At 34.7% G+C, this 13594-nt stretch overlaps 1 protein-coding gene across 1 annotated transcript in view; it reads right to left on the bottom strand.

Moving 5' to 3' along the window:
* Nucleotides 1-13594, bottom strand: part of NUP54 (nucleoporin 54) — a 32243-nt gene that overhangs the window by 1434 nt on the left and 17215 nt on the right. The window contains exons 7-11 of the mRNA XM_055313079.1: nucleotides 11851-11905; nucleotides 11287-11380; nucleotides 6768-6875; nucleotides 2414-2533; nucleotides 1453-1563 (exon numbers count right to left, since the gene is read on the bottom strand). Coding sequence (XP_055169054.1) covers nucleotides 1453-1563; nucleotides 2414-2533; nucleotides 6768-6875; nucleotides 11287-11380; nucleotides 11851-11905 — 488 coding nt within the window. The remainder of the gene's footprint in view (nucleotides 1-1452; nucleotides 1564-2413; nucleotides 2534-6767; nucleotides 6876-11286; nucleotides 11381-11850; nucleotides 11906-13594) is intronic.

Here is a 13594-nt window from a genome sequence, read left to right as displayed (position 1 = left end):
GTCATAAACTAGGTGATGAGATGTGATTCAATCCCAAAACAATATACTGCTTTTCATTGTTTTAGGTAGGTGTTTGTTTTATCCCAGATTGTACTGCATAAACTCTTTAATATGGTTCTTCACCTCAATATGCTGGATCTTCTCAGCTAATTTTATTGTAGGTATATACAATGGAATATAATCAAGTGTACGTATACCTCAGTTCCCAAGAATCTAGGAGCCAGATTGGTCTTTAGCTGTATAAAATGACAATATCCATTCTAAAGCACATAATAAAAAATTGGATTTGTGGATGCCAAATGTAACCATCTAAAATCCTCAGGGCTACACCAACCGTCCTAATATGTTCTACAAATTTGATATCTTTATGTACAGTCAATGGTTATTTTTCATTAAATCAATCTCTATTTACACTAAGAAAAATAAGCTAGAGCAGTACTTTCCAAATTTTTCAAACGAGAGGAGCCTAAAAGTGGTTGGAGTGGTTCTGGCCACTCCTAACCTCCCCTAAGGGCTGAGGGGGATCCATATCTCTACATAATCACAATTAATATGTGGACAGGTTGGGAATATAGGACATAGAGCAGTTACTTCTCAAACTTTAATGTACTACAAATCACGGACATTAAATAAAATGTAGATTAAGTAGGTAGAGTAAGGACTGAGATTATACATCTCTAATGACCTCTCGGGTGCTGTTGCTGCTGCCACTATCACCTACCCATTGAATAGCAGTGCCTTGGGGACTCTGGTACCTCTAATAACTGAATTCATCTTTTATTGTAAAAATATACAAAACAGAAATATCTATTTTAACCATTTTTAAAAGTATACAGTTCAATAGTATGCACAATCACTACAATTTTTAGAACTTTTCATCTTCCTAAATACTAATAAATACTAATTCCCCATCCCGCTTCCCCTCAGGCCCCTAGCAACCACCATGCTGCTATGAATTGTACTATGCTAGGCATACTGTAAAAGTGGAATTATACAATATGTGTCCTTTTAAACTGGCTTAATTCACTTGGCATAATACTTTCAAGATTCATCTATGTTGTACTATCAGAATTTCCTTTGTTTTTAAGGCTGAATAATATTCCACAATGTATATATACCGTATTTAGTTTATTTATTCAATCTGCCATTTGAGTTGCTTCCACATTTTGGCTTAAGAACATAGGTGTACAAACATCTGAGTTTGCTTTCAGTTCTTCCAGGCATATATCCAGAACTACAGAACGACTGCTGGATCATATGGTAGACAGAGGTTTAATTTTTTGAGGAACTGTTTTCCACAGCAGCTGCACCATTTTACATTGCCACCAGAAATGCACACAGATTGTATTTTATTCACATCCTTGTCAACAACTGTGTTTTTTGGGTAATAGCAAACCTAAAGGATGTGAATTCACCTTTTTAAAAGTGCACTCTAGTGCTTAGTGCACTTACCTGCTTGATTTCTCGTAACAGATCTGCATCTATGTAATATCTTTCCTCCGATTTGACCGCTCCAAAATGATTCTGCATCCTGATCTGGGACATCAGTTCATTTAGTCGGCCCTAAAAATATAAGACCAAGTCAAATTACAATTGCTAACAACAGGTTTTTTGCTTTAAGACTGATTTATCTGAGGGCAGTCCCGGTGGCACAGCAGTTTAGCACCGCCTACAGCCCAGGGCATGATCCTGGAGACCCGGGATCGAGTCCCACGTCAGGTTCCCTGAATGGTGCCTGCTTCTGCTTCTCCCTCTCCCTCTCTCTCTCTCTCTCTCTCTCTCTGTGTGTGTGTGTGTGTCTCTATGAATAAATACAATCTTTAGGGAAAAAAAAAAAAAGACTGATTTATCTGAGAGAGTGTGCAGACACCTGGGTGACTCAGTGGTTGAACTGAGTGGTTGAGCCTTTGGCTCAGGGCGTGATCCTGGAGTCCTGGGATCGAGTCCCACATTAGGCTCCCTGCAGGGAGCCTGCTTCTCCCTCTGCCTGTGTCTCTGCCTCTGTCTCTCATGAATAAATAAATAAAATCTTAAAAAAAAAATGTGCACATGTGTGTGTATGTGTCTGGGGGGTGAGAGAATATCATGCAGACTATTTGCTGAGTATGAAGCCTGACAGGGAGAGGCTCAATCTCATGACCCTGAGATCATGACCTGAGTGGAAAATGAAGAGTCGGATATTTAACTGAGCCACCCAGGCAACCAGAGAGAATCTCCTTTTTTAAAAAAGATGGTTACTACTCTAATAAAGTTTTCTAATTCTCCCTGTTATGTGAAACATCATCATTAAGCATCTACTTTAGAAAGGAAGTTTTGATTAAAGAGAACAAAAAACTTAATAATAAAAACCAGTATACAAAATTCCCTTTTGAAGACTAGCAAATTCTAGCTTTATGATCTTACAAATACCTACCTTAAACTGGGTAGGTGCATTCAGCTCACACTGAATTGTATCTAGCTGAACTCGCAATTGCTCTTCATCAGCTTGGATGGCATACCCACTTTTCCTTTGAATTTCCTGTTTGATTAGGACCTATATAAAGAAAATCCACCAACAATATCAACAGAATCTTGATTCTCTTTTTAATTATGTAAGTAACTTTATTAGTTATCGAAAGAAAACAAGTTGAATAATACACTAACAATACAGCAAGAATCCTAACAGTTCGAGATTTGAATTAGGTCTGCCATTTTTATTTGGCAGTCTACATTTAGCATATTGATAATGCCTCTAATTTGTTTTTAATGCCTGCATAATTTTTCATGCATTAATAACCAATAATTTATTCAGTTCTTCTTCTTATTAAGAGGTATATATTTTGTTTGTAGTTTTGGTATAAACAATACTGTTATAAACAGTTTTTATACATAGATTTGCTGATACCCCCAAGAATGAGACTGCTGGGTTTAAAAGCATGTTTTCAGTCTAAAAGAAGCTGCTAGACTGTTTCACAATTTAAATTCATAAGCTACATGAAGAGTACCCTTTTCCCCACATCCCAATCAGCAGTAAGTTTAAATTTTTCCCAAAGTAATGAGTGTAAATGGAGCCTACATTTTTTTCTTTAAAGTGTACTTCCCTGAAAGTTAAAGGAGCATCTTTTAATAGTTAACTACTTTGCACCTGCTCTTCTATGAACTGCCTTCACGTATTCTTTCCTCTTTTGGTCAAAATTAAAGGATCTCGGGATCCCTGGGTGGCGCAGCGGTTTAGCGCCTGCCTTTGGCCCAGGGCGCGATCCTGGAGACCCGGGATCGAATCCCACGTCAGGCTCCCGGTGCTTGGAGCCTGCTTCTCCCTCTGCCTGTGTCTCTGCCTCTCTCTCTCTCTCACTGTGTGACTATCATAAATAAATAAAAATTAAAAAAAAAATTAAAAAAAAAGAAATGTTCCTTACCCAATTTAAAAAAAAAAAAAAAAAATTAAAGGATCTCTTCGTATAATATGAATAGTTAGTGCCATTTGCAAATCCAGTTTTCTTTTTCGGATAGCTGTCACATGACTATGGCTTCTGATATCTTTTGCTACAGAAAACTTTCTAATTACATAGCCAGTTTGGGTTATAGTTCCTGGCTTTCTGGCCAAAAATCTCTCCAATCCTTACAGGTGTACGTGTAGCTTCACAAAATTTCTTACAGAGTTAAATCTCTTTAATCCAGCTATTTTTGTCTCTGGTAAGACAGAACAGTCCATTTTTTCCCCAGACAGCCAGTTACTCTAGTATTATTTATTAAATAAACCAACTGAACTGAGATACCACCACCACTTTGTCATCCCAAATTTTGAGATATACTGGCATTTATTTTTGGATTCTCTATTCTGTTCTGTTGTCTTTATATCCCACATTGATTTGTTGAAGAACCTTTAAAATAGGTACTAAAATCTGGCAAGTCCCTCTATTTGTGTTCCACCAAAAGCTATTCTCAAAACACTTTATAAACTGAAAGACTTTAATCAAGCCTTTAAAAGTTGTAATTTTTAACCTTATAAAATGAATAGTAAATCTTCTAAGAATATGGTTTATAGGTCTATTTGCAAAGACTTTAAATCCACATTTTTTACTTCCCTCATAAATTTATTCTTCAGTATTTGACAACTTTTTCCCTCCTAGTAAATGGAATATCTTCCTATATCCACTAATAGTATAAAAAAAATGCTGGGTTTTGTACATTTATCTTGGATCTAGCTATAATCTGTGCTTTTTTCCTTGAATTTTCTAGATACACAATCATGCCACTCGCAAATAGCAAAAAGATAATCTTTTCCAATGTTTAAGTTAGTTTACTTACTTACCTGTTCATTATATTTATGAAAACTTCCAAGATAACACTGAATAATATCGGATATTACTTTCTGAAATGTGATTTTAGTGCTTTGCTTCTCTGAATGTTTGCTGTTCAGTTTGGTAAGTCTTTATCATGTTTTTTCCTTTAATGTGTTGATCATAATAAGTTACATGCTGATAAGATTTCTTGTTATAAAAACCAACCCTGCATTCCTGAAATTAACCTTACTTAGTCACAGTTTATTCCTTTAGGATTTAATAAATAGTCGGAATCTTTTTGCTTATATTTCATTTAAAACTACTGCATTTCTATTGTTTTTGGTCAGATTTACTGAGGTATAATCCACACAAAACAAAATTCACCCATTTTAGGTGTACAGTTACTATGAATCTTGACAAAGTCATGTTACCATTGCCACAATCAAGATAGAGAACATTTCCATTTATTCCTTGTAGTCACTCCTCTCTCCTTACTACCTCCCCTAGCAACAACTATGGATGGATCTGTTAACTCTCTAGTTTTGCTTTTTCCATAACATAATATAAATGGAATCATGTCATATATAGCCTTTAAATCTGGCTTTCTTCACTTAGCATAATTTGTATCTCTATTTATTAGAAGTATCTATTAATAGATTTTTATTTGGGGGTAACAAAAACAGCTGTAAAATAGTGCAGCTACTCTGGAAAAGTTTTTACCAGTTCTTCAAAAAGTTAAACATAGAGTTACCACAGAACCAAGCAATTCTAGGGGCAGCCCCGGTGGCGCAGCGGTTTAGCACCGCCTGTAGCCCGGGGTATAATCCTGGAGACCCAGGATCGAGTCCCACATCAGGCTCCCTGCATGGTGCCTGCTTCTCCCTCTGCCTGTGTCTCTGCCTCTCTCTCTCTCTCTAGCAGTGTCTCTATGAATAAATAAGTAAAATCTTAAAAAAAAAAAAAAGAACCAAGCAATTCTAATCCTAGGTTTATGTACCCAAGAGAAATGAAAGCACACATTTACACAAACATTCATACACAAATGTTAATAGGAACATTCATAATAGCTAAACGGAAAACAACCAAAATGTTTATCAATTGATGGGTAAAAATGTATATTCATATAATGGAATATTACTACATGCTACAACATAGATGAACCTTGAAAACCATATGCTACATGAAAGAAGCCAGTCACAAAAGACCGTATCTCAGGATTCCATTTATATGAAGTGTCCAGAAGGCAAATCCAGAGAGACATGAAGTGGTTGCCTAGGTTGGTGAGAAATTGTTGGAGAGTGACTGCTGATAGGGATGGAGTTTCTTTTTAGGGTGATCAAAAATGTTTTAAAATTGTGGCAATGTTGCACAGACTAGACTAAAAACCACTGAATTGTGTACTTTAAATGAGTGGTAATACGGTTGGTGAATTTTGTTTTAAAGTGATTTTTTAAAATGGAGAAATGGTCTATGTTTTCTTTTGTCTAGAATAGTAACTTTGGAATTAGCTCTTTAATGGTTAGACAAAGTTCAGCAATTAAACTATCTGGCTTTGGTATTTTTCATGGCTGATCTTTAGTAAGTTTCTCAATTGTTTCTATAGTATTTGTCTATTTAAGATTTCTGTGTCTCTATAGATGAGTTTTTAGCATATTTGAAATCAGCAAAATTAAGCTGTTCCCTAGTTCCCAAATTTGTTGCCCTGAATTGCATGCAATATTTTCTCATTCTGTTCTGTTATCTATAGGAATATTTCCTTTCTCACTACTAATTTTTCTCTTCCTTCTTCAGTCTCATAAGATGTTTAGCTATTTTAAAGATCTTTTCAAAGAAAGAGCTTTCAGTTTATTTTTTGTACTATGGTTTTCTTGTTTCACTCATTTTATATCTTTATTTCTCTCTTATTGGCTTTTCTGGATAGTCTTTCTAACTTCTTGAGTACTAGGTTTTGTTTTTTGCATTTGTATTTTAAAATGAAGGCTTAAAAGCTATAAATTTTACTCTGCCATATAGCTCTTGCTCTATACCATTGATTTTGGTAGGTAGTATTTCTGTTCCCATGATAGTTTATAATTTCAGTTTTTGTTGCTATTCATGCTTTTATTCCCTCTTGTCAATTTTGAAGTTCTATTGTTTTTCATCCTGTTGTTTTTATTAATAGTTACAGCCCCTTTTCTTCTAACACTGAAAATCAAATATTTTTTCCTACTACTTTTATGAAAATTAGATGTTAGTGATTTGCTACATGTTTTCTTTGCACCAGGATGACTTACGTCTTCACTGCTTCTACCCTTCAATAAGAGGTAAATTTTAGAATATACTTACTTTCTTTACCCACTCCTGTGAGACTTCTCCATCTTCTAAGTTTTACTGAGAAAGATTGGTACTTTCAGTTCAAATCACTAATACTTCTTTCAGTGTGTTTTTCTCTATTTCAAAAATCTATATTTGGCACTGTCAAACAGTCTTAAAAAATGTTCAAAAAAAATTCCAAATTACTACCTGTAAGGTTCTATGGGAAAGATCCATGAGTTTCCTCTTATATTGTGCAATTTTGGCCATAGTTGTAGTTTGATTCTTCTGTAATTCACTAATATCTTCAGATATGATCTGTTTTTTAAAAGAAAGTTTTGAAATATAGACATCAAAATATTTATGAGGTTTATTATATGTAAAGTCTAATTCTAAAATGAGATTGGATTCATCTCTCAAAATACACACTTTAAATCTGCTTTATATTTCTTTCCTTTTGTGCATATAAAAACTAAAAAGTACCATTCAAAGGCTCCTTAAGAGCTCTAGGAAATTTAGTGAGGAGTCACTGTACAGAAAAATAAAACATACTTCAGAAATGAGGAATTTTTAGTAATATTAACCACCAGCTCATGAATGGAAAAAGTTAATATCTATAAAGTGACATCCAGGAGTGGGCTTAATAGACAATTACATAAGACTACTTCTGGAAAGTATGGTCCAGTATTAACTGTTGAGAGGGAGTGATGAGAGTGGAGGGAAAAGGGAAGAATACTAATTATACACCCAAATACATTTTTATGCCTCTGTACCTTGGATTTGCTCTTTGCCTGGCCTGAAATCATATGGTTTTATCTTATAAAGTCTTAACCTTACAGAGTTAAAATCCTATTTCATTAAGGCTACCTAACCTGAATCAATCCCATAATTCATAGTCAATTATTCTGTGGCATTGGCTTATATTGAGAGGTTATAAGAAACAGGGTTTTTACTGTGCAAGACAAATTTAGTATGTCCACCTGGACAGTGTCACCTTTGAAACTTTCCAGTGACAGGCCATGCTGAAGGAACAAAAGTAGGTAACCAATATTTTATATTATGTAACCTAGGCACTTTCCCCACCCCAGTTTTGAAAAGTTGGCAGGCTTCCAGACACAAGAAACTACCAGTGGTCTTCTAAACCAGCAATAACAGAAAAAATACAAATGTTACCATTCAGTATTTATTCACAAACACTAAAGCAATCTAAAAATTAACCCAAGGAAGAATGCACAAGGTTTTTGTTTTGTTTTGTTTTTGCACAAGGTTTTTAAGGAAACTATATTTAAAGCTGTCTCAAAGGATAGTACTTCAATGAGTAAAGACCTCAATGAGTAAAGAAAAAACATGTTCGTAATGGAATAATTAAGATTCAGTTCTCTACAAATCATACATTATTGCACTTCCAACTAAAATCCTAGCATTTTGACAAACTAATTCTAAGACTGTTATAGAACAGTAAAGATTCATAAAGATGAAACAACTCTGAAACAAAGATCAGAGATTCACTCTATCACACGCCAAAATACATTACAAAGACACAAGGTAAAAAAAAATCTAAAGTGATTTAACTGATTATATATATATATATAAAAAATCATTATATATATAATCATCATATATATAATCATATATGATTTTATATATGTACATATATGTCTATAACATGTCTATTATATATATTATTATATATGTATATATATAAACCTGGTTGGATAAATGCTTTGATAAATCATTGGGGAAAATAACATTGGATTTTATTTATGGATGACGTTAGAAAATCTGACCCACTGCAGAAAAATAAAGTTGGGTTCATACCACTTATTATGCAAACTTGAACTTCATAAGGCTAGAAGACCCAAATGTGGAAGGTTAAACTCTAAAATTTTAGGAAAAAATGTAAGAGACTCTCAGACATTGGGGTAAAGAATGATTTCTTGAGCAAACTTTCAAGAAGAAAACAAGGGCTTACTAGTGGATATCATACATTAAAGTTTTCTGTCCAACTAAGGGCACTGCAGAGTTAAGCAGAGAGATAATAGGAGATACCTGAACAATATAATTAGACTAGAGATTAAAATCTAAGTAAACGGTGAACTCCTGAAATTGAGTGAAGTTAAGTGTAACAAAAATGGACTTAGGTATATGCCATTCTATCTCTCCTATTTAATATAGCTATAAAATTTGAAAAGAATGCATGGGCAACTACTTGAGGACTCTGAAAAATAGTGGCAAGCGGACTGCAGAAGAAGATACTGAATTTGAAGTGCCACTAAACTGGTGGTGAGTTACCACAGTCCCCAACCTCTGGCATACCCCCTCCTGTCTCAACAAAGTCCAAAACTGAGAAGCAAGCATCATGCTGACAGCTCCAAGAAAAGCCTATTACCACTGGTATAGGAGATACACTATAATATCTAGTGTTTTATTAGATATTATAGGTTTCCTCAACTCCAGTACTATAGCAGTTCCCCCCTCATCCATGAGGACAACCACCAATGGATGCCTTAAACCACGGATAGTACCAAGCCCTATATTTACTGTTTTTTTCCAATACATACAGACATACAAATGATAAAGCCTCATTTATAATTTAGGCATACGGAGATTAACAATAAAATAGAACAACTGTAATATAGTAAGAGTTACAGGAATGTGGTCTCTCAAAATATCTTACTGTACTGTACTCACCATTGTTCTCATGATGTGAGATGATAAAATGCCTACCCGATTAGATGAAGTGAGGTGAATGACGTAGACATTGTGACACAGCATTAGGCTACTATTGACCTTCTGATGATTTGTCAGAAGGAGGATCATCTGCTTCCAGATGGCGGTTGACCAGGAGTACCAAACCACGGAAAGTGAAACCGTGGATAAGGGGGCGGGGGGTGGGGGGGACTGCTGTATTAATTTGGGCCAGATAATTGTTGCAGAGGCACTGTCGTCTACACACTAGGATGTTTATCAGCATCCTTGCCTCTACTAAGTAGATGCCTGTAGCACCACCCTACCCCACCCCCAGTTCTAACAACCAAATCCCTAGACATTGCCAAATGTGCCCCCACGGACAAAACACCACCTTCAACCCCACTGAGAAATGCCCTAGGGCAATCACTTAAAATTGTTGAAATGACACTAAATTAAAAACTAATTAAATTAAAAAATTTTAGAATGCTAAAAAGTGTCCCCAAAAAACAAAAGGCAGAAAAGAAGAAACAGACCTTCAAAATACACAAAGCAAAAACCAACAACCCAAAGGAGAAAAAGACAAATCCATAATTGTAGCTGGAGATTCCCAACTCTCCTCTCACAATGAACTTGTGAGCAGAAAAATCAACAATAGAGAACTAAACAATCTACCAACTAGATCTCACTGACACTAATAGAAAACTCCACCTGAGAACATTTATCCACATTCTTTTCAAAGGCATGTAGGTTAAAAACTTTAAAAGTGAAATCATACAAAGTTTTCTGAGAACTAGACTAGAAATCAAAGTTCAAACAAATAGAACTCTCAAGTGAAATTAGAAAATATTTTGAATGTATCAGAGATGAAAATTTAACATTATGAAAACTTGTAGGATTCAGCTGAAGCAGTGCTTAGAAGGAAATTAACAGCATTAAATGCTATATTAGGAAAAGTCTCAAATTAATAACCTAAGCTGCTACTTTAAGGAACTAGAAAAAAGAAAAACCCAAAGCAAGCAGAATCAAGAAAATGGTTAAAAACAGAAATTAATGAAATTATAAACAGAATATTAGAAAAAAATCAATGAGACCACAAACTTTGTTCAATTGACAAACCTCTACTAAGACTAACACAAATAGAGGTAATACCTTCTTTGGTCTTACTTTGAAGAACTTTGGTCATACCCTACTTATAGTAAGTACTGCGGCAATTCATTTTAAAAGTGATGCTGATAAATTCAGTGTCCAGCCTAAGATAATCAGGGCTCTGGAAATCATGTCACATGAAAAACCATGCTTAAATTTATAGCCAGAGAAGAGAATACTAAAAAGGAAGAAATGATTATGATGTTCAAATATCTGTAGTGCTACCATTGGAAGCACAGCGATCACCTGCAAATTAATGCCCAAGAAAATGGGTATAAATTATACCTAGGCAGATACTGAATTAATGTAAGCAAAAGAATTTATATCAATTTGAGTTAACTGACACAATGAAATGGGTTACTTCCTAAAGCAGTAAGCTTTTCACTATTGAGACTGAATCAACAGGTTATATCACATCAGAGAATCTGAAGGTAACTTTTAAGTATTTGATTACAGTCTACTTAATAAGATATTATTAAGATATTAAGATCTACTTAGAAAGATATTAAGAGATTTAAGCATTCAATAATTTAAGTTTGCTTCATTAATCTACAATTATACTATACCAACAAAGAATCACAATTGTAGCCTTCATTTTGGTAAGGCATCATAAATAAGAGTGTTTAATTAAGTAACATGCATTCCTTGGCTGGAAATGGAAATAACAGCCTAATAACAATGCTAAGCCAACAATTCTCAATTCATTGTTAAAATATATCAAATCAGATTTACATGATTTTGGAGGCACTATATTAAGTAGTTGCACAAAACTGTAAATGTTAATTTGCAGCATATACTATGTTGTTATAAAACAGTAATCCACATGGTAAAAAGAAGTGTGCATAATCTCTTTTATTATTCCCAGAGGCAGAGAATGAAGTTAAATGCTTACATCTAATCTGGTCTGATGCTGCTTAGTCATCTGATCTTGAACCTTCAGTCTTCGAAGAAGTTCTTTGAAACCCACCATGGGTACAGGAATTAACCTGAGGAAATTCAAGTGGCCAACTTATCAGATCTAAAGTTTTTTATGAGTATTACAAAGTACAAGAAATTAGAATTCTCATAACCACATTCATGTAATTTCACAATAAATTTCTAGGGTTCAAAGGCAGATCAGTGACTATAAAATCATAATATTAAACTACAGATTTTATTCAACCTTATCTTACAAACAAGTAAAGTTTAGATTTCAAAGTTTTCACCATACTATACATCCTTACCAGCAAATTTTTATGTTTTAATTAGGCTCCATGCCCGATGTGGGGCTTGAACTCATGACCCTGAGATAGAGTCCCATGCTCTACCAACTGAACAAGCCAGGGGTCAACATTCTTTAAAAAGCAATGAAAAAATTCACCTCAAGTGTAAGAAATATAATAAATGGTTGGCATTTGTTTGCTTCCCTGATAGCAATTTTAGTTCTTATATGAAAATAAGTTGAAGATACACTTACTTTTCAGAATCAGGGTTATCCACCTTGGCTTGTTCCCAGATAATGGGATCAACACCTATCAAAAAGGAGAAATTTTTCTGAAAACAAAATAAACAAAAAACTATTCTCCATCTTTTAAATATCTGTATGGGAAAGGCCTTCCTAAAGTAAGATTAAAAAAAAAAAAAAAAAAAAAAAACCAGGAGCTGTAATGAAAAATGACTATCAAATATGGCCACTACAAAAATGAAAATTTTTGTAGGATAAAGCTTAAAAAAAAATTATAGATTGAAAGGAAATACCTATAACCTACAGGATAATAGATTAACCTCCAGAATGTAGAAAGCTCCTATAAATCAGAAAGGAAGACAAAAACACTTACTGAAAATGGATTACTTGAAATCTTAATTCACAAAAGATACAAAAGTGGCTAATAAACATACAAAAAGATGCTCAGTTTTACTAGAAATCAGGGAAATGCAAATGAAAAGTGATTTTTGCAGAGTGGTGAAAAATGACTGATAATCTCGTTGGCAAACAGATCAAAGTAAGAAAATGCTATACAAAATGAAAAATATGAAAATAACACATTCCTGTTACAGTGTGTACATCTTTCTGTGGAGAGCAATTTGGCAGTATCTAATAATACATAAAATATACGTAATCTTGACTCAAAAATTTCATTACCAGAGATCTAAAATACATGTCCACCTATTTGTTCTAAGACATATTTACAAGGATATTTAATTGCTGCACAGTTTATAATAATAAAAAGAAATGACACATAACTCAAGTGAAGTAAGGTACATCCATGGTATTCCATGTAGATTAAAAAGAATACTTCCATTTACTGACATGGGATAGGAAGTACTAAGCACTGCTTCGACGTGGATGGAACTGGAGGGTATTATGCTGAGTGAAGTAAGTCAATCAGAGAAGGACAAACATTATCTGGTCTCATTCATTTGGGGAATATAAAAAATAGTGAAAGGGAATAAAGGGGAAAGGAGAGAAAATGAGTGGGAAGTATCAGAGAGGGAGACAGAAAATGAGAGACTTCTAACTCAGGGAAATGAACAAGGGGTGGTGGAAAGGGAGGTGAGTGGGGGGGGTTGGGGGTGACTGGGTGGGTGATGGTCACTGAGCAGGGCACTTGATGAGATGAGCACTGGGTGTTATGCTATATGTTGGCAAACTGAACTCCAATAAAAAGAAATTAAAAAAAAAAGGAATTACTAAGAAATAGTATAGCTGAAAAGGCAAGTTGCAATTGATGTACAGTGCAGAATCCTTTTTTTAAAAGGATTTCCATATATATATATGTTATATTAAAATCACAGATAAAGGACTAATAGAGGGCAGCGCTGGTGGCGCAGCGGTTTGGCGCCGCCTGCAGCCTTGGGTGTGATCCTGGAGACTCGGGATCAAGTCCCACATCGGGTTCCCTGCGTGGAGCCTGCTTTCCCCCTCTCCCTGTGTCTCTGCCTCTCTCTCTCTCTCTCTCTCTCTGTGTCTATGAATAAATAAACAAAATCTTTAAAAAAAAATAAAAAAATAAAGGACTAATAGAGTACAATCATTAGTAGTAGCTATTTCTGTGCAAAGGAGATAAAGAGGGTCTGTAATACAGTCCATCTAGTTATGCCATCTATAATCCTTTTCAATGAGAACACATTTTTTTTTTAAAGATTTTATTTATCTGTTCATGAGAGACACAGAGAAAGAGGCAGACCCAGAGAGAGGGGAGAAGCAGGCTCCCTGCGGG

This window comes from Nyctereutes procyonoides, unplaced genomic scaffold (assembly GCF_905146905.1).
Source record: "Nyctereutes procyonoides isolate TBG_1078 unplaced genomic scaffold, NYPRO_anot_genome, whole genome shotgun sequence".
NCBI classification, from domain to species: Eukaryota; Metazoa; Chordata; class Mammalia; order Carnivora; family Canidae; genus Nyctereutes; species Nyctereutes procyonoides.
This window is presented reverse-complemented; position numbering and strand designations above follow the sequence as displayed.